Source organism: Haplochromis burtoni, unplaced genomic scaffold, assembly GCF_018398535.1.
Source record: "Haplochromis burtoni strain Fernald_Lab_line unplaced genomic scaffold, NCSU_Asbu1 Contig_234, whole genome shotgun sequence".
In the NCBI taxonomy this organism is placed as follows: domain Eukaryota; kingdom Metazoa; phylum Chordata; class Actinopteri; order Cichliformes; family Cichlidae; genus Haplochromis; species Haplochromis burtoni.
The window spans coordinates 674961-702915 of record NW_024582595.1 but is presented as its reverse complement, the minus strand read 5'-3'; the positions used below and the strand labels follow the sequence as shown (position 1 = coordinate 702915).

Here is a 27955-nt window from a genome sequence, read left to right as displayed (position 1 = left end):
AGATGTGAAAGAGGCTCCACCTTTCTTACATGTAGCTCTGTTGGAAGGGGTGAAGGTATATGGGCCTTTGGAGACCCGTTAAACTTTCATCTGCAGTCGTCCTCCCACTCTACAGCTGGTTCAGCCCACATCCGTGGTCCCAGATAGGCCACGGCCAGGGTCACAACCTCTCTACAGCCATAAAATATACATCACTCCCACTGAAGGAGTTCCTCCAGTCCATTTTCCCATCCCATTAGTCTTGACACGGTTTTCTTTGTACGCAAAATGATCAGGAACAAACTTGTTCCTCTTGATATATTCGTCCTTGTCTGGCTTTGTTCCACCTCTGTTCATTTACAGTGTGAATTCACTCCCACTTTTGCCAGAGAGCAAATAAAGGTCTTCGCTGTCGTTTCCACATGTTGAGTGTCACACTCTGTTTCCCTCTGTATCTCAGTTTCTTAACAGCAAATAGCATTTCTCCTAGCCTGGTGTTATCTCCTCACTCCTCACTGTTGAGGGAGAAAGGGAAGTGATCCAGACTGGCTTGATGTGGTTGAACTTCTCTCTGATAGCAGCAAGTCAGGGCATCCTGGGATAATGTAATTCTCTCGGTACACTATTAGAAACATTAAGAAATAAAGGGAGCTCTTTGTGGGGGGGTTTGCAGTCCTCGAGGTTGACTGATTTACCTTGCATGCCGTTATTACCATGTCTGTGAACTTCACTGGCATAGGTTGTTCAGCACAGGTGGTTCTAGTCACCAGGCAGCAGTGGAGCATATACTGTATGAAGTGTCTCAATCCAGAACAGATTGCATGCTGGCAGTTAACTGATAAAACTACAGCAGTGTGGTGGTAGAGCTGATGAGTCAGGAGACGTTTCTTCTTCAGCTGAAGTTCAATCTGCAAAAAAAACAAACAAAAAAAAAAACAATAAAAGTGAAAAGTCTAGCAACTATGCTTGACTGCATTCATGTACAACGAACGTGGGGTGGGGGGGATTTATGAAGTCTGGACTTGTTCTTACTTCACCCCAGAGGCTCATGATGACATAACCAGAGCAAGTGAGAAAAAGAGAGAGGAAATGACCATCTATAAACACAGCATGTTTCATCTGTTATGTTTTGTTTATTGGAGAAGGCAGAAGAAGTTGTCTGAAGAACATTTTTAACAGCCATCTTCGCATTTCTGGTCAGGTTGACATGCTGTATCATAGTGAAGCTATCCGAGTCTGCCAGCAGGGATTCGTTCAGACTGAATCCTTTGGGTGTGTGTGTCTGTCTGGGTGTGTGTGAGTGTGTATAGACTTCTATAATATGTGAACAAATTAATATGGATTTATATTAGGTTAATATTGAGGTTTATTGGTCCTAAATTTGACTTGTGTGTATAAATCATAGTTATGCCACACATATATACACACTGAGTAAGTGTGTTACACTGCAGCTGCCCTCACTTACACCCAAAACCAAAGAAAAATTAATGGGTTTTTCACCAGCTATGGCTGACCATGTAAACCTTTTCTGTTGCTACTATTATTAGTAATATAATAATGACATTTACATATTAATATATTTACACATTTTCCATTTAAATGTGTAGTTAAGTTAATTGGTGACATATTCAGATCTGCACTGAATATGTATTTGCAAACCAATATATCATATACATATATGTGTTTTTATGTTTTTTTTCTCTGTATCTATTATTGTACAATCTACTGTATAATATAAAGCGCCTTGAGGCGACTGTTGTTGTGATTTGGCGCTATATAAATAAAATTGAATTGAATATTACCATGCATTATGTTTATGTAGCACACAGGAGCAAGAAGGCAAGAGATTGAGTGTCAGCTAGTCGCTTCTCATTTTTGTATTGCTCTTCTGTGTTACACTGCACTCCTTATTGCTTGAAAAAAGCTTCCTGTTAAGAAGATAGAAGGCAGCTCAACCATATGCTTGTTTGTTATTTCTGCCAACTTATGCCAGCTTTTACTGTTTGAATAAAAGTTGATAGAAGTAAATTGGAACTCCTGGGGTTCCCTTGTCTGTTTCCTGTAGCTCTGATTCCTCATCCGTCTCTGACGGATTGAGAGGGCAGGAAAGAGTCTTAGATGTGAACAGGTTTTCTCACCACAGCCAAGTTGCACTATGTGAACTGTGTGCGAGTGAACCCTGTCGAGACTGGACAGAGCAGGACTCTGTTGGAATGAGACCTGAGGATGACTTGTGCGTCACTGTTGGCTTATTTCCTCTCCCTTTACTGTTTAAAAGCCACAGACTTAGTGATGAGGCATGCTGAAACACACGATGTGGGGAGTAACATTCCTGACATTGTTGCCTCAGCCAGTCAGAGGTAATTGTTTATTTGAATATTCTGGTGCAAGACGGCTTCAGCATGTCAGCTGCTCAGAAACAAATTGATGAGCAGCGCTGTTGTGAGAAATTGGCTGATGAATGGAGCTGCAAGTCCCAGGGTGCAGAACTTGGCAGAAAAACCTACAGTTCATATGTCACAGTTGTATATACAGACTGCGTTTTTCTGTTACATGAACCCAAACTTCGTACTGACTCTACATACTTCCACACTTTGTTTACAGAGTTTAACCTGCAGGGTAAGGAAAGCACACAGAGAGTAATCAGCAAAATAGTCCGAATAAACACCAGAGACCTTGAATTGCCACATTTCTGTAATAGCTAACTATACGCTACACCTGGGGAGAGTTGCCCACTGGTCTTTCCTTTGCTCTGACGGTCATGTACACATAGGGCGTCAGTGTCTGGCAAGGATCACATCAAAGACTGTTTACCCATCCAATAGTCAATGCAGACTGGGTGATGTTTATTTGGCCCTGGGCTCTCGTTCAGTTAATAGGCAGGGCTACACTCTTGATGAATTATCAAAAAGAAAGTGCCACATTCCTCCTCTGATGGCACTTTGAAAGTGTTATAGCTTTTTTATTGCCTTCCTCCCTTAATGAGTAGAAGGGAGCCCAATTACCAGCAGAGGCCATCAGGTTTCATCTCCGTAACACATTTCAACCGGAGAGTATTATTATTGTTCATTAGGTTAGGGCCAGAATCTGCGTAGCTAATGAGAAAGCTCAGTAGCCAAGAACCCTCCTGTACACCAGCAAGACCACAATTCTATTAATCATAACATATTGCCTAATACTGCCTTGAGAAAGAAGCATAATCATCAATTATTATGTCCCTTTTCTTCTTCTTTTAAAGACGCATCATAGTAAGCCACACTGTGAGGAGTGTTTGTTTAAAGAGCAACTCTCAGAAGGAGTTGAGTCCAGTTGAGTACTGTTGAAAGAGACCTCTTTGTGTTTGTTGGCAGTGAGAGGAGATTGGGACTGTAGGAGGCCTGCCAACACTGCTGTTTAAGTACATACAACGTTACTGGGTTACTCCAGAGGGGGTGGGCGTAGACTCGGCAGGCTTGGATTAGCATGGGGCCAGAGAGCGGCAGCTGGGTGTTTCTGGTGGCACAGGATGGGGGTAGGCATGCATTTATGTGTGTCCCTGAGAGGGATGCATCGGGGAAGACGGTGAAAGAGAGAGCATGCACAGCCGCCGCTCAACCATTTTCTCCGCGACATTTACTCCTTTTCCTTTTGGGGCCATTTCTCTTTTATAGTCTGTGGCATAAACAGGGAACTGCTTCCCTGAGTGTAAGAGGGCTTCAGGTGAAAAACAGAAGCTATTGCCTCCATCATCATCCCCAGTGACTCACCTCATCTTCCAGTCTACCAGTCCCAAGTTCCCAATGTCTAATTAGCTCACCGGCACAGAACACAGGCAAAGTAATTGCGCTCAGTGTGGAAACTCAGCCCGTAGCAACCTGGCGTGTGTACACACAAGACTGCTCAAATAACGTGGTGCTGTGGCAGGCGGCCACCGCAATCTTCTCTCCTTTATTTATTCACTTACTCATCCATTGAGTCACTTAGCCCTGCTTGCCATCCTCGCTGTGACGCTTAATCAGATTTACCACGCAGTTAAGACTGTTTCAGTCTTCATGTTGTTCTCTGTGGCTTTACTGCGTTTTTATTTGAACCTGTCAATCGTTCTCGCCTCTCCTCATACTTTCTTGTTGCCACAGGTCTTTTTTTCTACTGTTTTCTTCTTGAGGACTTTTTTATGATAATCTTATAATCTGAGTCAAACATTCAGCTCTCTTTGATCCATTAGATACTCGAGAAAACTTTCTCACTTGATTGTTATACTATGTTTAGAAAGACTGCAGTTTGAGTCACTGAACGGAGGATCCTGGAGGTTGTCAGCCCTTTAAGCAAGGCTCAAAAAGTGAAATCCTATTTTGTACTGGCATGGGTTCACACGAATATTAGCAGATATTTATACAACTCTTTCAGTGTTATCACACAACCTTTTAGGGATTACAAAGAGTGGAAGTGAAGTGTACTTAGGAAATTGCATTGTGGCTTTGACTGTGTTTTGTAGGCTTCAGGGTTATTACAATTTTTCCAAATAAAAGACCACAAATCCTTCAGACAAAAATATTTTTGTGTGGATTGCAGATTCAGAAGAAGACACAACGTGCAGACTTGTATACTCACAAACACAAATACATAGGGGCTCAGTAACTCTTCTCTGAAAAAAAATGAAATAAATGGAGAGACTATTCACTCCCCTCTAGACAGCAGTATTTAGTAATGTCACCTGGGGCAAATGGGGAGGGGTCAGGAGTCAGGGGGCTGAAAATGGACCCATCTAACCTGCACCATCGTTCATCATGATGGCTGGGTTAAGGGAGAAAGAAACAAAAGAGGAGGCTAGATCGGAGAGGAAGACAGCTTGAGCATGGGGGTTCTCAGACCAGGTTTCCCACTATGATGGATAGAGGATGTTTAAAGAGTATAGTGCACTTGATGCTTGTGCGGCTGAAGAGCGAGGGAATAAAAAAACGAGGCTGAATGAAATGATTCATCACTAGTGAAAAGGTATTAGTTGAACTGAAGGACCAGTAAAGAGGGTAAAAAATGGGGAGGAGTAGACAAGGGGGGAAAGCGAATGACATAATCTCAGAGGTTTAAAGGTGAAGATTTGGTTAAAGAAGGGAATTAATGCCAGCTAGCAGATGGAGGATCTGCCAGGCAATGTTAAATAATCATGCTGAGTTTAAAGAGAAGTGGGTGGGATGGGTATTGTTTCGTCTTATCCCACCCCTTCAAAGTACAATTTTTTTCCTGCTGTCTGTCTAGTGGTGGGTCTTGGGTGTTACGGGGATTATGAGTTTTGCCAGGCAGGCTGGGGTTAAGATGAATCGTTGTCCTTTTGGATCCAAGATGGTCATTATCATTCCCACATGGTGCCGCCAGATAAAGCCCCCGAAGCCTTTTTGATTCACATGGGTTTGTTGTCCGTCTCATTTTTCTTTTGTTTCTTTGTATTCTAAGTAAATGCAGCACTGCTTTATTCCACCTCTTGAAGCTGAGTGAGGCCCCCATAGCTCATTTGTAAGTTTAACGTATATTGTTTTTAGAGCTCAGTGAGTGATAGCACTAATAAGGGAAATAACATGCACTTTCCAAAATGCTGCACTTATAGCACTTATATACTTCACTTTTAAGTGAAAACCATGAGTCATAATGATTAAGCAATTACATTGTAACAAACAGCTATTTTTTTAATATCAAAGCATTTGTCATTTGTCAAATAAACACGGCAATTTAGTGTTTAATGTTATCGGATTTACTTTGTTTTTCCAAATGAATAGAATTACTGCGGGTGGTACTGCTGGTTTAATTGTAAAGTCAATGCGTAAAAGAGGATATTTGCAAAAAAGAGTTAGTATTCATCATCTTTCTCGTCTGCGGCATAGATGGTCCTTGAACAAGCACTATTTTTGTCCATAGCGAGACACAACAATACATGTGTTTCCATCTGTCGCCTTGGTAGCAAATAACAGGGTTTAAAACCATTTCTCACATGGATTCCCTTAATGGTTGTCTCTGTCTCATTCTTCTCCAATCAGAGGCCAGTGCGATTAGCCATGTCAGTCACGAATAAAAGCCCCTCGTATACAGTGGCTCGGCAGTTCTCAGAATGAAAAGACTTGGGGCGGGGGGACTCTCCAGTGGCAGTCTGAACACTGGAGACATTCAAATTCACATCCGCTTTTGTAGTGTCACTTCAATATTGTAGTATGGAGAAACATGTTGACATTCCTCTCCACAGGATTATTGTCAGTCTTTGTGCTGTCCATTAAGGCCACGCTACACATTATTCTGGGTAAATAATAATCCACCCAGGCTCACTGCATGACTCTCTCAGATGCAAATAGGTTTTAAATGACAATGAGATTAAATGTCAGCTTGTCTGGTCAGCTCACTAGCAAATTTAGCTAGTCTGGACAATATCAGTTTAGAACAGTTTTGATCGGTATGTGAAAGCTGTCAGCAAGTGTTGGTGATCTGAATATGTGTGCTTATACTAGGTCATGCATGCCGATGCGAGGTGGTGTGTTGATTTTAAGGAGACGTGCTGTCCACTCTGTTATGCACTTTGCTGCAGCAAAGTGTATACACTACCCTCTTCCCATGTGCACCCATGTTTGCACAGCAGTGGACATGAGCCTTGGCTAAGAGCATCTAGGGTGCTATGATTAAGTATTAATTCAGGCATGTGATCGATTTCCTTCCAGCCTCTGAAAAAGCGCTGAGCACGGGGGGGGCAGTGTTCAAACACTGACTCGGATTAGTGTTCAACAACAGATCTTTTTTTTCTCTTTTGCTCTGGGTGCTATGTAGAGCATTCACTGCTGAACTGACCAGACAGACCACATGCAGTTAAAGAATTATGTTCTCTTTAATCACCATCACGTGATGCTCTTTAATTTTTCCTCTCCAGACACAAAGTTGTCAGAAGGGTCACAGAATGTTACTGCTGCACACTCTTCATTTGATTAAAGGGAAAATGTGTTGTTTCTCTTTGATTGTAGGGCGAGACATATCTTTCGCTCTTTGCGAGAGTGGCAAACTGGAGATGCGTCCCTATCCCTTCACATCTCCCCCTAGCAGATCACTTGATCTCTGACCCATGCTCAGGATAGATTGACACTCATGCCACTCTGTCAGTGGAAAGGCCTTTCGAACCCATTTCTAACCCTGCAGGTCACCAATTAGGCTCTACGTCCATCATCCAGCTGGCCATCCCAGACCCCCCTTTTCCTATAGATGATAGCCTGCCACAGGGAGACCATATTGGTCCTGTCCATTTGTCTTCATCAGGAGCTATCGGAGTAGAGGCCTTCCTAACCCCAGAGGGGCCCCAACCTCTGCTCATGTCTCACTCACTGCCTCTAACTTTCCCTGAAAGGTCCATGCATATTCTTATAAACCATACCTTGAGAAGCACTTGATGGTCGGCAGAATGGCACCCTATTACAATGAAGCACTTTGTTTTTAGCATGACAATGAAGAGTGGGAATGGGGCGCAAGCAGCAGACAGCACGCTGAATAACGATAGAGAGGGGCCATGATGCACTGAAGCGTTAGTAGGGCTTTGCCAGTATATTTCCCTGGAATTGGACAGGGTGAAACAAGACTGAAATGGCAGTCAGAGGTCAGTTAATGGGTCTGTCAACACAGCCAACATTGCGTTTGAGTTTACTGTTTTAGAAACATTTTCTACGGGGGTGTGTGCATACATGTGAGAGTACTCGCTGGCCATCTACACCAGTGCACATACAGTTTGTGTGTATGAGGGCCTCCTTCCTCATCACTCAAGTCGAATGGACATCAGGCAGCAGTGAAATTAGACTGTCTCTCCTTGAATGGTGGACTGTCACTGCTGAGATGGAAGCAAGGTGAGCAGTCTGGTCCCAGGGCACTTTTAGTGGAGGCCCATTTTGAAGCATTTAATGTTTGACAGACAGTGTCAAAAGCACGATGACCTACAAACAGCCACACTGTCTATAAAACAGGTGTGGCAAGGCCACAGCAGGAAAGTCACACGCCCATTAAATCAGGGAAGCAGTTGCTCTTTATTTTGTCTGAGGGTCTGTATTTGGCACCATCTAGCTACCAAGTATCAACTAAGGCAATTGATGTAGTTGTATAACGATGGGGCCCCTCTTTTTAGAGAAGCTTTGGATAGATAAATGTATATGGCAGTCAGACCTTCATGTTACTAAGATATGACTAAAGCTATGCAGGCATGCACATGAATTTGCACATGAATTTTAAGGTTAATCTCAAGACCACCCCCTCCCTTTACAAGCTCATGATTATAAGGTTTGGTAATTACTGTGGAGGTAATCTTCATACTTTTCTGTCTCTCTCACTGTTGGCATTTCCCATCACTCTTTATGTTCCAGACATGTAATATATGACTGCTTTACTCCTTGTCTTTTTTTCAGACCTACATACTAAACACGTCTGTAAACATTCCTTGTGTTCATTTTAGTGTGCAGAAAGGCATACATGAGACTTAGAAACAGCTGGCAACACACACAGCATGTTGTGACTTTATGGTGATATTGCTCATGCACTCCCTGAAGCATCTCTTTGTCTGATGGCTAAGTGGAGTGAGGTTACAGTCTCTTATTTTATCAGGCTTTTACCACTCCTCCGCTTCCCTCTCTCCCATTACAGGTCATCCTGCAGCATCTCCCGCCGCTGTGCTTAAATGTTTAAAAGCCTTTTCCCCTTCAGCTTTACTGTTTGTTTACCTATTTATTATTTTACCATTCCCTTTATACGGCCGGTTATAATATTACTCTCGCTTCTTTTTCTCTCTTTGTGTATGACTTGTTTTTTTCCTCACTTTGTGTCTGCTCTGATAAGTGTCTAGCCAGGTGCTTGGCCTCCCAAGTCAGTCAATGGTCCTAACGCTCACAGCAGATCAAATATGTCCACTGAGTGCAGAAACAAAACTGTATCTATATCTTTTCTCATGCCCCGTTCTTAGCATGCCTTGTGATCCCCTAGTTTATACAAGGTCTGGTTGTCCTTGCAGATTTAGCCACTTTAATTTGCGTTTGCCCATAAATGCTGTGTTGATTCACGACCAGTAATTTAGCGTGTGGCCACAAGAGGAGTGGATAAGGCCTGGTTCCTGGCCATTAATACTGGAGCTGCACGCGAGTGAGAGTGGAAAGTCCTCCAGACTCCATTGATTCACCGTCTCCATGCTGCATACTGATGCAAGTAGCCCTGCCTAATGCTGTAGTTCAACAACCAGTGGGTGGGCAGGGTGTGAGGGTTGAGAAAAAGATTTTCAAAATTGCCTTGGATTGACACAGATCACAGTCTACACTGAGTAGCCTTGCTGGTTGCAACTCCAGTTAGACCCCTACTCTCCAGAGGAGCGCTGAACTATAGAAAGGCCATGTTTTTTCCTCTTAAGTTTTCACCAGCTGTCAGTGACTCTTAGCCATCTCTCAATTGTCTGTTTAGACAGAAGGCTTCAGAACAAAGTGGTGGGTATAGCAGGTGTCTTCCAGCATGCAGGCTTACCTCTAGTTTATAATGCCTTAGTAGTACATTTGTAATTTCAGTCATGATGAAGATTAATAGCTCATTCCCATCAACTAATCACTGTTGATGTTCAGTGAAAACAGTCATGACCTTGATGGCTCAGTCAGACACCCAGAGGGTTCAAGCAACTTAACCCTGAGGGGTTAAAGGTTGACTAAAATGGTTAACAGAGCATGGAGTAACACCTGATCTAACCTCAGTGTGACCTGAGACCAAAGATTGACCACCAGTTGGAAGCCCAGCTAATTTGTCAGTTGGACTTTCCCACATTGCTTCAGCACACATGTGTAGGTGACAAGGTCATGAACACTATAAAGAGGCAATAGTGGCATCCTGATGTGAATAGCATGAATAAAAATTGAAAATGCATAATGTTTTCTGGCAAAAAGAAGGGCTGAAGGTGTAGAACTTAAGTAAAAAAAAAAGGACTTACAAGGAGTTCAAAAGTCAAAGTGTTTCTTGAGTTATATCTTTTGTTGTCTAAAAGAAAAATAGACTTTAACCAGTAAGCTTAACAACAGATTCACTTTAAGCTGAAACATGTGCATATGTTTGTTACGGAGGCCCCTTTCTTCTCAAACAAAGAGTCTAATGCTGCCAGCTTTGTTGAACCCCTGTGCTCCAGTATGGTGGCTGTATGTGTAGCTGGCCTATGTGTCAGTGCTGCTGAGGCCCTGTCTCCTCTCTGGGGAGTCTCCTTCCACTTGCTCACTTTATCCTCCTGCTGTTGCTGCCTTGTGGGACACACAGGCACACAGAGCCCAGATTGAGCCACTCTTGCTTGGCCGTGCTCCATTCCTCCAACAACGCTAATTACATCTCAAATGGTAATAGATGAGGCCTCGTTAGCAGCTCTCACTCCCTTGAAAGATTCACAAACATACATCAGAGGGGCCACTGATCGGCCTGAGCTGCCTCCTTCAAAGCCGGACTTCTCAGGGAGCTGGGGGCCCGGTTCGCTAATTACTCCTGCAGTTCCACACTGTTGCCCTGCACACCGCCTGCACAGAGAAGACAGCTCTTCTCGCATCACCGGTGCTATTTTCAGTTATGCCTGCCCTCAAACCCAACCCAAACTGCATAGGCGTGTTAAATCTATAATTCAATGATTAAATTAGTTCGCTGTCTATTTTTTTTCTTTTCCGTAAACCAGCTGCTAATGTAATGACATTGCAGAAATCAGTTCTCTCATAGTCACCAACAGTTTTAACCCCAATTATAGAAACTCTGGCATGTTATCAGATAGACAAAGGATAGTTCATGGGGAAATTCTGTCTCATGATCTTACCACACTGTGTAAACAGTTTTGCATAAAACAGATGTAAAATTCTGGTTCTTCCTTCAAATATCTCATTAAAATACACGTCCATGTTTGCACCGTGTTAATATGCACAGAATATTGCATTTTTGTGTATATTGTTTAGTATTACAAGGCTGTATTTTGCATTTGCTACCATTGCCTTACCTGTTGAAAGCTGCCACTCCACATGATGTATCACCGTGAAGAAAAGCTGCTCTGCAAGCTTGTTAAGCTTGGGTGCATATAAGATATTGATTGGTATATACCCCTATGTGGCTGGATTCTCTTCATTGTTTAAGTGATTTAATTCCACAGAATCCCATTAGATTTCATTATCATTTGTGTTTCATTCGCCGGCTGCTGTGAAGGAGATGAAGTCAACAAGAAGATTACATGCCGCTCTAATTGTGGTGTGGTTTACAGTGTGCCTGTTTGACTGCATCGATCCGCTGCGAGAAATAATAATAAAATGAAAGTAAAGCAACGCAGGGAAGGAAGAGGAGGCAAGCGAGCAGGCCCTTGTTACTGAAGGAATGATGTATTGATCGCGTCTGACAGGGTACTGTGGACTGATCAATTCTGATGGGCAAGAGGAGCCTGTTAGGAGGTCTCCTGGGTCGTTAGGGTCACTCAGGCAACAGGCAATTTGAGAGAAATTAACTCATCAAGGAAAAGAGGTAGGTGGAAAAATGGAGGGTGTGCGTGATTAATCGAGATAAAAATGTGAGGATTATGTTGAAAATGAGGTGAGCATTTTCATTTCTGTATGAATGAATAAGTGGGCCATGAACCTCCTACTCCTTACCTGTTCCACTACGTGAATGGAACCACACCTTATCTTAATTTTCAGGTTTGCAACTGAAAATAGAAAGATGTAGCAATAGTGTCAAATGAAGTATTTGTGTCTGCTGTCCAGCATCCTTCCAAGGATGCTTTTCCCTTGTGTGCACTACGCCTGGTCTTCCGAGCTAATTGATAGCCTGTACATTAATTTAAGTCAGACATGAGTGGCTGCTATTAATGAAGGTAGAATTTGCTGTCCTGACAGTGAAGTGAGGGCTCACGGGAGAGTGATCTACAGCTTGAGGCACAGTCTAGAGGCAGATGCTGGAGTGGTGTAGAGTGAAGCAGCCATTACATTTCAAAAAGGTATTCACTGTGAGCTGCGAATGAATCCATTTTCACACTAAAATTGCCTCTATAAATTGGTCTAGGACCCATTTTCTGCATGTAGAGCAGAAACATGAGCAAAGTTTAACTCCTCAATTGCTTGGACAAAACTCACAGAGGATAATGACGAAGCGAGCAGCGGGGGTCACTCCACAGTGGCAAATGTACGATCGGGTTTGTTTATTGCTTTATATGCTCAGATCGATAGGTCCATCCACACTGGTATCCCATTTGCATTTAGCCTGCGTAATTGCTGGCATTAATAGCACACATTTACAAAGTATTGTCAGCCATGAAGCGATTATGGTAATCAGCAGACGGATTTGAAAAGGCAATTTTAAACTGCATTTTTTTTCTCAAATGAGTTGATCGACTTCAATCATCTGAGTGCTCTGCGGAAGAGTGGCCATCAATTATCTGTGTTAATGACAGGTTTTTAGCTGGACAGGGATGTTTGCACAACGATGTGACAACGCAGTTACACACGTGTTGTTTTCTTCATGGGTGTCTGTTATTTGCACAATGCTGGAGGGTTATGTTGACATAAAACATGCAACAGTTACCTGGTGGGATCACACTTTTGTGGGCATGGTGAGGTCAGGGGGTCATCCATAGCAGAGTGCTTACATGTCACCTTTCTGCTATTTAAACTGAGGCACTTTGCCCCATCCCCGCGTCTCCCCCTTGCCCTCATATTTAATTCAGTAGCTGCCCAGAGAGCAGGACCACTGTGTCTGGATGACTTCTCAAATGTTGTGCTAAAGCAGGGACAAATAATTTTGCCCTCCTTTTGACAGTATCTCTAATAGCTATGGTTTTACCACTGACCAAACACTCCTACTGACTCATTAATAAAGGACAGATATCAGAAGTGGATACTTTAGCCATCATTATTTACTTTTTGTGTTGACTAAGGGGATGAGGTGCAGACGTCCATGCTGAAATTGAGGAAGCAGTCAAGCATAAGCAGAGCTCCTGGCTCTATATTTAACGACCGTTTTTGGAGGAGGAGGATGCCTTCTTGTGGCTTGTTATGCTTCCCCCACATTCAGACCTGCTATATGAAAATACAGCTCTCCGTCCCTGCTATCGTGGATTCAGATATTCAGTTATTCATAGCTTAAGGCTGAATAATGAAAGACGGTGAAAAAACACTTCAGTCTGTTCCTCCCTCTGCCTGTCTCTCCCCTTCTGTCTCTTGACTGGATTTCTACTTAGTTCTTAAGTCCTATTAAAGAGGTGCACCTCCATCTCCAACTCACTAACATGGAATTTGATATTCAACAGCGTTAATGAAATTTGAAAATTAGTAGCGATCTTTGCTAATCAAAGATTAGGATATAAGACAGCGAATCCTCCTCTGTCGATTCACACAGAAGGCATCCTATATATCTTTTGACATGGTTTTTCAGCCATACAGTATGCTAGGTGGGAGTCTTGGCATTTTGACAGTGATCCATGCCTTCAAAAAGCCCAGAGTGATGCGGCATATGCATACAGAAGTAGCTCTTTTGATGGCTGCGGCGGAGCAGAGGCTTGCACAGCACGGAGGCTGCAATTGCTGCCACTCTGTTCTACTCTTTTATGTGGCTGTGAGAGACGGAGGTGTTAGAAGACATGCATAAGGCTGGGACTGTGACACTGCTTCATTCTTAAGTTGTGGTCACTTATTTGTTTATTTTATTTTATTGTATTTTTTTTGGTCCCACAGCACAGCTACATATTTTGAAGCAAAGAATAGACCTAGTGTTAAAAAACAGCCTTTATTTTTGCTAAATTGCATATAATACACAAGGACACACTTTGCTTACATCTTCTGAAAGCTAAATTTGATTATTTATTAACAGTTTTAAATCATAATTCATTCAGATCTTGTTGTGTAGTGGATCACCTCTGTTTCTCTGTTGACAGTTTGATTCTATACTTATTGGTGTTGATTAAGCCTCCTGTGGAGAGCACATTACCCCAGTAATTTATTCTCCATAGTTCTTTTTTTTTCCACTTGCACCTGCTTGGTTGTGTGTGTCCAGAAGGGGGCAGACAACCGAAAAGGCAAATCAATGTTTTGCACTGTGTTCTCTGTGTGTAGCTCGAAAAGAACTGATAAAAGCGCCCACACTAATTGGGTTTTACAGCAACCACAATCTCACAATGCTCTTTCATTACCCAGGGGACACAGTGTCTAGTTGTTTCTGTGTTCATACAGGAGGGTTACACCATGTGTGCATGCAAGTTAATGTTTGTATGTGTAGGCTTGTATCATATGTGATGTGCGTCAGCCCCCACTGATCTGAGACTGCAGTGCCTGCGTGCAATCAGGGATATCAGCAGAGGCAAGAAAAACAACTCAAGTGGTGTCTTTAGCCGCACTACAGTGAATGTCCACCCCAACAACAGGGGTTCCTCCTAATGGCTCCACAATGTTGTGCTTTGTGGAGTTAGATGAGATTTCAAATGTCATTTTATCATCACAACCTTTCAAGGACCTTTTTAAATTGAAAATTAAATATTGAATTTGAAAATATTTAAAGAAAAAAAAGAAGGTTATGTCAACCCCAAATAGTCACCTTTGGATGGTTTAAATGGTTTAAAGTCTGGTGTTTATACTCCAAATGATGCATTTTTTATTGATTGTAATTTCCTAAAGATTTTAGGGAAAAAGTTGTGAATTTCTTTGTAGATATCCACTCCTTAACTGTCTTAACTATAGATACATTTTGAACTTATCAGCTATCGACTAAATGAAAGACAACCAAAGTAATCTTTGCACTTATTTGGAAATAATTACTCAAGTGGGCACAAATTGAACCCTGTCTTGATTTTCCTTAATAATGGCTATCTAATTACATGTTCCACATAAGTAATTAGTGCTTATTGTTCAAAAAATCTCAACTTAATTGTTTTATTTAATTTTCATTTATTTAACTTAAAATAAAAATAAAATAAAGCTGCACTGATATTTCCCCATGTCTAAAATTGGTCTGCAATCTAGTCATTGCCAGCAAGTGTCTTTCAATGCCCTTAATGTTCTTTGTCTCAGAACCAGAGCACAGATTTGCATTTACTTGTTCTTGCTAGACACATCAGTGTCAAACAGTGGCAAGCATCCTACAGAACCTACATATTGTGTTGCCAGACTAAACCTTATTTCGTTCTGTTTTTACCAGTTCTTGCTCAGTGGGTTTACCTCATTTAATCATTTGCTAATTGCCACATTCAGTCAGTGCTGATTGATTACTGCACAGCAGCTCTTGGTTAATAACATTGTGGGCCTATTGCTGGTCACAAACTGGATTCTCCTGTGTGGTCACATCTCTATAAAAAATGGGGACTGTAAAGATAAAGAGCACTGCATGGGTGAAAGTTGAAATGCATGTCCATGCACGCCCACACAAACACACACACACAGTATCTTTTCACTGCTCTGTCTGTGCTGGAGAATGTTTGCCCTGGAGAGTTCTGGGATCACTGTGCTGTGCTGCTGTTGAGCCACTGTCTTGTCCTTGTAGGTCACTGGTGCCCTCCAACGATATCTTATCTCATCTGCAGTGCAGTCGATACTGTTGACAGAACTCCAAATAGCTTCTGATTAGAAGTTCCCTCATTAGCTTTGTTTCTTTGCCTAAATAATTAACCCCACATCCCCAGCCTACAGAGATGTTTATGGTACCAGCGTGGTATGAAGCAGTGCGGTTTCATCTCCCTTTTGATGGAGGAGAGAAATGGAGAGGCTGAGGAAAGGGAGGGTTGAGGGATAGAACGGGAATGGTTTAGACACACTGCTCTGCACTGATCCTGAGCATGGCAGCCAGTGGTGTGTTTCAGATTGTTTTCCATTTGCATGATAATATGAGCATGGATTGACTCACACAAACACACACAGACATTCACACATACACACACACATAAATGCACACCCGGGTTATTACATACAGACTGCTGCTTTATACAGGGCAGATTACCTGAGTGAGCATCCTTGGTTTTACTCCATGCCCTGAAATGAATGAAATTCTCACCATTAGCACACAGGTTACATAAGCCCAGTGTACAGGTATATCCAGCTGCACTAATGCTGTAAGCTGATTACAGATGGAATTAAGACAATTACTCCTCTGTACAACAGTTAATGTGACTGAGACAGTGGAAAAAAAACGAAACTAAACTGTGATATGGATCCTCTCAAAAATCCACAAAATAACACTGAAGAAGCTGTAACTTTATAAATCCTTTAAATGCTCCAGTAAGCTGGTTAATGTCAAACATCTAAGCATTGTTCATGCATTTATAAATGCAATTTCAGATTGCATTCATATGCAATTACATGTCAAGCATAAACATGTCAATTATTATGTGTTTCTTGTTGTGTGATATTTTTGAAATTTCTTTTCATCCGCCCCCTTCTCATGGTGAATATAAGTATTTTTTTTTTAAATTTGGTAAAGATCTTCACTTGCACTCAGGGTTAAAGGGATTAGATGCCAAAAGTTAAGATCGCTTTGTTTGTCTTTTTGTTTTTTACCATACTCAACAAACATGTGAATGTGATAATGTGAGGAAATGTATGCCAATGTGTAATAGGATGTAAAGGGATAAGGTGATGTTTTTATATCCAAAAAACTGAAAACAAAACATATACAGGCCCTGACTAATCATTAAGAACAAAGTGAGACTGTGACCTTATTTTACATTGGAGTCTTTGGTGCCCACTTATTAATTCTTTTAAAATCTTCACTGTATGATATAAACAGCTGCTTGACTAGTTGGTCTTATGTCCTCAAGGTGCTAATTCTGGTTTTATCTCAGGAGCTTCAAGGGAATGTGCATGAGAGCAATTTCTGCCATTTCAGTGAATTATAGAGTGATCATGCAGTTATTAGTGCTGTTGGTGCATAACTCTGCTGCGTGCAGGGCAACTGCTTTCCATACAAACTGACAGACTGCAGCACAGAAACTTCAAATTGCAATTTGTATATGTATGAGTATGTGGTACTTAGGTGAGGCTAATGTAGCAGTGATTTGCTGAGCAGGCAGAGGCACTGCTACAATTTATTCCAAGTATTTAGATGTTATGTGCAGCATTCAATCATGCTTCAGCAGACACACATAAAACATATTGGGGATAATAGTTGCGCTGGTTGTACAAAGGGGAGTTTTCGAATGCGCTGCCTAAGTGGTGAATTGCTTTACTCCCTCCGTCATAAACAGCGTACACATATATACAGTGGAACATGGAAATGATTAAAAAAAATACCTGCCCATGGATGAGGCTGTTGTAAAGGTCATCTCTGTATCCAGTTTAATTTTTGCTCTCCCTCAAGAGTTAAGATCTATAAAGCGATCAATAAATCTCTTTAAATGTCTCTGCATCCAGGCTGTGTGTGTGATTTAACACCCTGCCTCTTCTGCTTTCTGTTCACCTCACTGACAGACCTCAGCCTTCCTCTGCTCACAAATCTAACTGTATCACCTCCTGCCTGAGCCATCCACATAGAAAATGGTCAGACCTTTACATTTGATGGATAACAGACCTGGTTCAAAGTCCTCTGGAAGGTTCTGATTCAGAACCATCAGATGATTCCTGATACAGAAAATGTGTCACTTGTGATCTACAGTGGGGAACAACGTGTCCTTAGGTGTGGGATTCTTACTTTCAGGGAGTATTGATTGAAGGACAGATGATCTGAAGAGGCCATTAGGAGGATTGAGGAGGGGAGAAAAGGCAAGGGAAGACTGTGATGAACATGCACCCCTCTAATCATTATGCCGCGTCCAACACTGCCTACAGCATCAACCTTACATGCCGATCTATACGCCGTAAAGTAGAATTATTTCAGAAGTTACAGCAGCACTGTGAGTGTTCTGTTCAGTTCATTTAAATTCTTGTTTGTAGCCATTTGCTGTTACCATGTTGCAGGGCTGGCTCTGCATCTGCACCAATACACACATGACTGCACACCACTGATGGGTGGGGCTCTGTCACAATGAGCACAAGGAGACACAATAATGGCATACATGCACAAACACACCAAATTTTTTACAATGTCTCCTAGTATCTTCTTAGTCCAGGATGTAGATTGGTGTCAAGGGAGGACAGCTGAGTATAGTAAACTGGGCTATCTACAGCTGTTGCAAACGCCTCCTTTCCTCCTCCAGCTTGTCCTGCAGAATGTTATGAAGCACACTTGCACTTGGGGCTCATCAGGCCAAGCTAGATAAAAGCTGCTCAACTCCAGCAGAGAGCTTAATTAAAACGGGGCTGCCATCGCAGAGTGACACCTTTTACAAGCTCCTAACGGCGTTCTGCTCGCCGTTACTGCCAATCCAATTATAGAGCAAAACAATAAAATAGACACACAAGGAGCTGCAGCAAACAGGCTGGCATAAAGAGGAAGACAGGGATGCTGTTAAAGGTTTTATAAAGATTTGCAGAGTGGACATAGGTCTAGACTGCAAAGGTTTCCTTTTTCACCAGAGATGCCGATGTAAGTATATGCCACACTGGATAAGAAACTACTTCCGTGTGTGTTTCTGTGCACACTGTGTCTAAGGTAGTTCTGCACTGTTCTTTCAGTAGGGACACAGTTCAGCAGCTTCCTGGGATTATATTTCCCTGTGGAAGGACACTACCTCAATGTCATCAGGCCAGAACTTACACAAATATGCTGAAGAGATGCACACACAGCACCATTATCATCGCACAGTACCCACAAACAGCATATCAGATGTTCGTTTTTTCAGGGCCAGCAATGGAGCTACTCTTTCGGTTCGACAGCGTGTCACAGCTGGACTTGTGACATCTGTTACACTTGAACAGCTACATGGAAAAAAAAATCTGTGGGGGGTAATACATATTAACTCTAACCCTGCAGGTAAGAGGGGGTGATGGTGAGGATAAAATGTAATAAGATATTTGGTAGTATAGAAGGAGAAGATGACAGGCAAAAGATGTATGAATTTTAGTATTAGAGCCTGAGCGAACTCTGGAATTCAATTTGTATACTGGGCACCTTGTTTTAGCGAATCGTATCCCTGATAAGAGCTAATGGAGTCAGTCTCAGCTAGTGATTGGGAGCCGCTTAACTAAGTTTGCTTTTCCAATTGTTTCAAAATCCAACTTATGACTCACTCCATGTCATATATACCGAGATAGGGCTGATGCAATAGGAGACTGATTTCTGCTGGAGGAAACATTAACAGGGGCATTTGCCTGCTGCAATACTTCCGCTCTTCCTTTTTAGCTTCTCACTTTACTTCCTCTCTACTCTTGCTTTACCCGATGCAGGAAGCAGACCCACCTGCTCAATCATGATGCCTCACTACCTCTGTCCGTGCTGTCTCTTTGCTGGAATTGGCAGAAAATCAATCCCACTCTCATCTCCAAACCCCCCACCCTTCATCGCGTTCCTCCTTCACGTCTCACTCCCCCTTCTGGCTGCAAAATGTCCATTCTGGACTGAGCACAACCATCAGCACAACATCATGCCTTATCAGAGCAGGCACAAAGGCCCATGGGCACATTGTTCATCAGTATCAGCCAGCTCCAGTTTCAGCACACTGCCTGCATCTGCCAAGCCCCCAAACACAGTCATGACCATAAACAAGACAACAGACTGAAAACTGGAGCGGCCACCAAAATCTTTTTGGGGAAAAATGCATCTTTAATTGTAGTGCCTGTTAATTACGGAGTGCTATGAGAATGGGAAAAGATAGAGATGAGGATATAGCCCATCATCATTTATTATGTAAATGTATTCCATTTGAGACACAATTAAGTGATTAGAAGGCTGTCGCTCTCTGCTCTTTCTTCTCCTTGTCCTCACTTGTCTTTTTCTTTGCTTTTCAGCATATTACTGTAATGAAGCCATTACTTCTTCAAGTGAATTTTAATGAGTTTTTAAATAACATTTTAATGAGCTATACATTACCATAAAGCATGGATTAGGCTAAATTGAATTTTGTGTGTGTGCGAGCGTGTGTGTGTGTGTGTTAGTATTGTTAAGGAAAGAGGTTCATTAAGAGTTAATTATATTGTTTCTCAGGAGCCACACCACAGATTTTTCTTGGCCTCAGATTTGCCCACTGTCCTCTTACTGTCATTACTGTGCTGCTCAGGGGCTTGTTAGGCCAAATTAGGGGTGCTGTTTGAAAAATTAGCTTTGATTGGGGCTGCTGTTTAAATAAAGATATTTGTTTCGGCTTATCTACTTAATCAGAGGTCGAAGCTCCATATGAGGCATGAGTGTGATGGAATGCGCTCTCTTCATTTACATTCAGCCCCATCTATTTAGTCCCTTTGTACTCCTCACCACCTCTTCAGTTTGACCTTGATCAGGCATCCTCTCGTTATCCCCTGTTGTTTTGTGTTATGTTCATTCTTTTTTTCTCAGTGCTCTCACCAGGGCACAGGAGCACTGTCTCTTTTATTCCCTCCGAGGCTCTATTAAAGATCCACATTTCATACGGTATCCCCCCAACTATAATATCACTGGCAGCCATATGAGTCTCTTTACTTTCACTATTTTCCATATTCCGCGAATCTTATCTGCGAAAGTGTCAGTGTTATTTACAATCCCTTAGCGCAGGATTTGCAGATAGGGAGAATGGTGGTGATCATATCAGACTTGGCCATGGTCCGTGGAGGATGACTGGGTGTGAATGTATACGGCTTCATCTGCACAACCTCATCTGCAGTCAGTGCAAAGAGAGAACACTGACAAGTCAGTGAAAGTGAGTGTAGGGGGCAAGATGCAATTCATTGGACAACACTGGGATTGGAAAAAATGATTAACAGAGAACGCAGCAGAGTGACCCCTGATGATGGAGAGAATAAGGCAGACAGAGAGATGGATATTATTTGTGCTAATGATGAGAGTCTCTATCAAGCTCTCAAAGGAGGCACAGCCTTGGGCATGGCCAGACAGTCATATTTTCGCAGCTGTTTCTGTGGTCTGACCTGCAGCCCCTCAGTGGAGGGATATAGGGGATATGTGAGAACCTGCTGTTTGCCTGCCTGCTGAGGGGGTAATTTCTGCATCTGGATGAGGGGCAAAGGTTAGCTCTGGCCGGTGGGAGGGCAAATGAGCGAGTCAAACCTGGAGAAAAAGCTTGCATCCAGACAAATGGAGTATATCTCCTTTCAGTGTGGTATAATATAGTGTGGCATTATCCTTCTCCTGCCTTCAGCATCAACAGCAATACAAAACATCAGTGACAGTACATACAGTAGGTTTGCTTTGTCAAGTGAGATATATATTGTCTATCTTCTCTAAGGGTGGGATTGAAAGTGGTGGCATTGTAAAAGCACTCTACCAGATGAACCGCAAAAACCACTCAAATGAAATGATATTATAGCTTGGAGCTACCTCTCTACAGCTCTCCTAGTTTGTGTGTGCATGGTTTATTTTCTAATCAGAGTGTGGGTGCCGGGGTGTGGCCCCAGGCTTCTAACTGTTGTAATCTCACTGTGCGTTTCTGAGCCCCTGACCCAAGAGAATATCTATGAAAGCACGGAGGGTCTGTTCTACCATTAACGGGGAGGGAAGAGTAATAACAAGCACACAAACATACAAAAATATTCATATTTGCAGTATCACAAAGAGATATGAAAGCCGGCGGCTTTTAAGACTGCTTCACAGTTTGTCAGGGTTGGTGTGTAGTTGTTTGTGTATGTGGGGAGCATCTATCAAGGTGATGTGAATGTCAGAAATAGGTCTCAGACGTCTGTGGTGTTGTGGCAGTGAGCACAACCTTTGTGAACCAAACCAAGGTGCGCTCCTGTAGGTGAATGTTTGTCGGCACTTATCTCGGTATGCAGGCTGGACGCTTCAGTCAAGGCTCCCCACTAATCTTTCTGACAAGCAGTGTCACCCTCCAGTGACTAATATCTTAGGTGGAAGAAGAGGGGGCACTGCACAAAATATTTCCCCTCATGCTGTCCTTGCCCTGCCACCCCTGTGCTACGATGCTCGTTGTGTGAGCTGTCATCTATCTGCGTCCAGCTGATTTTTGTGTGCTGAGTCTATCTTAGCTAAAAACACGCCTGCATATAGACCTTTCTAATGGTTGCTGGCATCGGCCTCTCCTGCCAATGTAGCACAGTCTGGCTTACAAAGTAGCTGTGTGGGTGTCTCCTTTGTGTTTTTGTGTTGGCAAAGACCTCCACTCTCAACCCGTTGGCTGTTTTACAGCACAAGTTGCAACCTGACTCCCTCCCCTTTAAGTTGGAGGTGTTGAAACCGTGCCAGCCGAAAGAGCTGCAAATTTGCCATGCTTTGCCCCCTGCCTGATGCTCTTTCATTCAAATCAACCCACTCCTCTGATATTTAGGAAATAAATAAATAAATAACACACGAGCGGGAAAGGCATATTAATATTTTTCAGACATGGGTTCTTTTTAGCCCGCAGCCAGATCGACAGATGTAGCACTAGTCAACAGAGGGAAGGGAATGTAAAAATATATAAATATTAATAAGCAAGTAAGCGAGCAAGCAGAGTTTGTGGCTTCCTGGTACTTCATGGGAGGTGAGGTTTTTCGGCTGAAGAAGAGCTGAATGTTTCAGGGGAAGAGAAAGGTAATTACTTCACGTCTGTTGGCTGATTCAGACCTGAATGCCTACAGGGCCTCAGAGTTGGAGCAAAAGTTCAGCTTCTGACGGATACATACAGACCCACCAGTCGATGTTAAGGTACTAATATAAAATCATTCCCTCACAGTAGCAAGCATTGTTCCACCCATTGCATTGCCTCTGGGCAAATGAAGCCATGGTAGAGTTACAGGCTGAAATTGTAATAAAGAAGGGCAAATGTTAAACGGAGAGGATGAAAATCTGAGCTGTAGGTGTTTTTTAACTGTAGGCTGATGACCTTGATGACTGCAGTTAGGATTAGATAGTTTACCAAAGTGTATTTGGGTTGGCCCATCCTCTCATTTACTTAGTAAATGTGTCTGGTGAGTATTTTCTTGGTATCAGCAAGCCCCGAACCTGCACACAAAGCATAATCCTCTCGCCAGTGACATGTCTGTTTATTTGCTCCTAGCTGTTTGTAACCTAATGTTTATCCTGCCTGCAACAAGTGCGTGTGTGTATATCTGTTGTTCTTTGTTTGCTGGAGTGTGTGACTACTCTGTTTTTATTTATTTATTTTCCCATTTCTATTCATCGCATATTTATTTAGATTGCAGTGCAGCGATGCATTTACTGTGACGTACTGTGCCGTATTAGATTAGATTAGATAGCGTGGCACAAGCACCGTAATGATGCACCTAATGCGTGTTTCTTTTGTCACTGTTCTGTTTCAAAGGAAATTGATTCTGACAAAATCCCATGGGTGCTATCAGCAATGAATGGAAAGGAGCAATTAAATCCAATGTGATCTTGAAAACAACAGCCTATGTATGGTCCAAACCAGACTATGATTTTAAACAGCAGGGCATCTGTTTGTAATGCAAATACAGAGAGCCCATTGGTGGTGGCTGTTCTAGCCACACTGGTTAGGGGGACCGGCACACTGGAGCTTGCTAATTACCTTAGCTTTTTAGATTAGAGGTCAGCCCTGCATAAGAGAGAGAAAATCTCTATCTCTGCCTCCTCTGTATTCTCTCTTATTACCCCTGTGTAAAGGTTTCATTTGAATTCATGTCACACTAAAGTCCCACTCTATACCCCTGTGCATCCCCAGGATAATTGGGTTGAAAGCTTCCTCTATTCCTCCACTCTCCTTCCCCTTGGTCTAAATAAATAAATAAGAAGACAATAGCTTTGTGGCTTTCTGTAGATAGGGTAAGAAAAGTGAATGAAGAGATGAGAGAAGCCTGGAGTGCAGGGACCAGTTATCCCCTCTTATAATCCTGGCGCTCCCTGCCATTGTCCCTTGTGCCACATGGAATTTACATAAGGACCTGTGGTGCTGCCCTTAATTCAGCCCTCCTGAAGTATCTTCAAATATCTCCCAACAAGCTCAGTGCTTTCATCAGCAAGCTTAGTCAGTCATCAGAGGGATCGTGTCCCTCACCGCTGCACTGATAGTTACACTGCTGATACCAAACTTCCTAAAGTGCTACTCCAATTTATTAGATTTATTAAAGCCTGAATAGGGAAAAAATAGTTTCATTTCACACATCAGGGAAGCCCCAGCTATTTTTTGAGTACATTAGGTCTATGTTATTTTCATTCATTCATACGGTAGGTGTGTGTTCTGAATACATCAGTGACTCAGGGTTTAATTTCTCACAGTTAGTTTGGCATGATTGTGCTTTCATGTTTGTACTTCGGTGCTTCTTGGTGTGTTTCACTGTGACAGCGACTCCCCTTGTTTGTTAATGAGCTGCTGTTGTGTGTTTCGCTGAAGAATTTAGAGGGGGAGAGGCTATCCCCGCTATGGCGGGCCTACCTGAGGGTGATTAGATGCAAGGCCACAGTTGTTCAATAGACCACCCACTGTTTTTGTGTGTTAGCACATATGTGGCTGTGTGTAAGAGTACATGCCGAAGTGAAGCGCTGTTGCACCCCTGTGAGCTCTCACAAGTGAGTGACACCAGGCTTTAGGGCATTCTGACTCTGTTTGTTCTGCTCCCTCCACAGGGACCTCCATTAGCTCCAATTAGCTTTCACTTGTGCTCTCCCAGTCAGATGAAGCTATGCATCCCATTTAAATAGCCTAGATAACCGATGCATACACTCACACTATGTTGTGCAATTAACATAATACGCAGAAAGGCAGTTTCAGAATGGTAAGCTGGATTTCATTCAGGCAATAAAATCCAGCCAAACCGTATCTACTAACACTGTACTCTTACTCAATTGGCTGCTCTTTTTTCCCCTCAGTGCTGAGAGATGACTTTCGACAAAACCCTACGGATGTAGTGGTGGCAGCAGGAGAGCCAGCAATCCTTGAGTGTGTCCCTCCCAGAGGGCATCCTGAACCCACCATCTACTGGAAGAAGGACAAAATTCGAATTGACGATAAGGATGACAGGATCACTGTGAGTATCGTAGCTATTTTTTTTAATAACGGGACAAACTATTATCGGGAGAACTATTATCAGCGTCTACTGTGAATGTTGCTATTAGTGTCTGGGAACACAGGAAAGAGCTTTTGCTTCTGGAAATGTCTGCCACTGAGCACAGTTGGCTGGGCATTCATGTGTTTGAAGCCAGTGAGGGGGAAAAATGCTGCTTTTGTGTTGTCCAATGATTTGACAAGGACAGAATTCAGATGTGTAAAATGTAAAAGCTTTTAATTTATGAGTTTTTTAATCTATTTATTTATTTATTCATTTTATTTTTTTAGATTCGAGGAGGGAAACTAATGATCTCCAACACAAGAAAGAGTGATGCAGGCATGTACATCTGTGTGGGCACCAACATGGTCGGCGAAAGGGACAGCGAGACAGCACAAGTCACTGTATTTGGTAAGGATTGCTCCTTCAGGCCTCCTGAAATTTATCTTCTCAGTTATTTGGCAGAGTGACATCCATCCGTGTTACTGTATACTCCTGAAAAGAAATACATTGAAGCCAAGTTTTCTCAAAGCTTAATAACAGTGTTTCTTTTGCTACACTCTCCCATCTGAGTTGCATGCAATCTGGAGCACATTTTTGTGTTGCCCATTAAACTGTCATGAGGTTATAAAGAGCCAGAGTGAACGGTAATAAATAGGTTAGTTCAATAAACGCCAGTTCTTATATTTCCAATAAAGTTACAGGTCCATTTAGTGCACTATTGCTGTATATTTGTGCCTCACGAAGGAACAGAAATATCAGATAATGAACAAAAGATGAGTAATTAGAGGGATAATTATGTCGGAACTGGGCAATGTGAGAAATAAAGCAAAGCCAAATCCTAACATAATGAAATTGTGCTTTTTTTTTTGTGCCCATGCTGCAGAGAGACCAACCTTCCTCCGGAGGCCAATCAACCAGGTGGTCCTGGAAGAGGAAATGGTAGAGTTCCGCTGCCAGGTGCAAGGAGACCCCCAACCCAATGTACGCTGGAGGAAAGATGACATTGATGTTCCTCGTGGGAGGTATGTACTTTTACCGGAATATTCTCCAAATGGCAGCGCTTTAAGTAATGAGATGAATATAAGCAAGCAGTTTAAATTGCATGTGTGTGTGTGTCTGTCTGTCTAAATGCCAGCTTATGTGTTAAGTTCTAATGTGACAGACTGCACTTACTGCAAAGGCACTAGTGTCAGTCTAAGTGATTGTTTCAAACTAATGATAACTCACACTGCCAGCTCTCACCTGGTGTGGCTGCCAGGGAGCAATAAATACCCCATTAGGCTGTACACAATGCACATTAACCATTCTGAGGAAAAAAAAACATTCTACCTGTCGATGCCAAAAAAGTCAGGCAGTGTCTCATGTCATGGACGAGGTCTGCATGAAGACAAACAGATACGGAGCTAAACAATTAAATCTGACTGACAGGTAAGTGGGCACGGGAGGTTGAAATGTAGACATTTAGAGAAGCAGAAAAAAAATCTGCCAGGTTGTGTAACAGACAGGTAGAAACCGATAGAATGACAGGAGATACAAAGAGACAGAGTATAGCAGCTGACGTGACCCTCAAGTGTCTATGTACAGGTGCAGCTGTTCAGGGGAATTCTTGGCATAGACACCAGAAACCTGGAAGATAATCATTACCTCCTATACACGTTTAACCCCGTTCAGTTTGTGTATCATCACAGACATGATGCACACGTTTACTCACACTTGCAGAAATAGAAACCGATGTAAGGAAAAAGCAATAAAAGTCTACAATTTGGAGAGAAACTCTAGCACCACTGCCAACTTTAAGCTATCTGACTTCCTGTAAAAAGCCACTGACGATATAGTGATACTGTTCGTTCTGGGTCCTGCGTGTTGGCCTGTTTCTTCCCATGAGTCACTTGACTTACAGTCAAAAGCAGTGTCATTGTTAGAAGTGGACTTCAAAGAAACCGGTATACTGTCCCCAGCCAGCAGGCAAGTCACACACTGCTTGGATCACCTCATAACACGTACACACAGTGGACCTATCTTCTCTCAAGGCTAGCTGCAGAGCTGAGCGTAGGCGGGTTGTTTGTGTCTGATAAGGATTTGGTTCACTGGGCAGTGGGACATGAGCTCTGTGCCAAAGCAAACACATAAAAGTATTTCACTCATGTCTTTGATAGGGAGTTGGCTCTGGAAATGAGTTCATTTTGTACACTAATTAACAGATTTATAACGGAGTAGGATGAGTGTCATGTGCCTGCGTCCTTGCTAACTGTTCCATCCCTTTGAAGTTTGGCCTTATTTGGATACGATGCACATGAAAAAGATAATGCCAAAATTAATAAGAGATAAATATTGCAGTGTTACTAATTACAATATGTGAACGGTTGTTTTTTCTTGCTATATTTAATTCTCCCAGTTTTGCTTTGAAGCAGAAAAACAACCATGAAGACAGACGATATTTTAATTCTGACATTTTCTTCTGCCTTTGTTGCCTGCCAAAAAGAAGACTGCATTGTATATTGTTAAGTGACGATCTGTTCCTGCTTTCTCTGCTGCTTATCTTCACTTAATAAACATCAAACAGAACTCCTTTTATTCTAATTAACAGAAGAGTGGTTAACATTCTCACTCAGGACTAGTGCCTAGTTTGCCTTTGGGCCACTCCAGCTGTATCGGTATGGGTTTCCATCACAGGAATGTAGATGACTAAGGATCAAGTAGTTCTATATGCAGTGGGAAGTGGTCTTTGATTGCTCTTTAACCGAAAAGGTTACAGTGTCCTTATTATTATGATAAGCTGTAGAAAGAGGGAGACTTAGCAAGGCCCGTCCTCTTTACCATTAAATTGTTTTAACTTTGCTGGTCCCTTTATGTACCTGCATCTCTATATGGATGTCTCTGTGTGCTACATTTATACTAGGAAGAAGGGAAATAGAGCTTCAGCTGAGTAAACAGGTTGTTAATATGCTCAGTGGCTCCAGCAGCCTCCCAGGCAGCCACACACACACACA

The 27955-nt window shown here is 42.5% G+C and overlaps 1 protein-coding gene across 12 annotated transcripts in view; it reads left to right on the top strand.

The window, feature by feature from the left end:
• The window catches only part of robo2 (roundabout, axon guidance receptor, homolog 2 (Drosophila)), a 259000-nt gene that overhangs the window by 174408 nt on the left and 56637 nt on the right, over positions 1-27955 (top strand). For all 12 annotated transcript variants that reach the window (XM_005937501.3, XM_014338483.2, XM_014338481.2 and 9 more), the window contains 3 exons: positions 24787-24944; positions 25253-25373; positions 25849-25987. In XM_005937501.3, coding sequence (XP_005937563.1) covers positions 24787-24944; positions 25253-25373; positions 25849-25987 — 418 coding nt within the window. The remainder of the gene's footprint in view (positions 1-24786; positions 24945-25252; positions 25374-25848; positions 25988-27955) is intronic.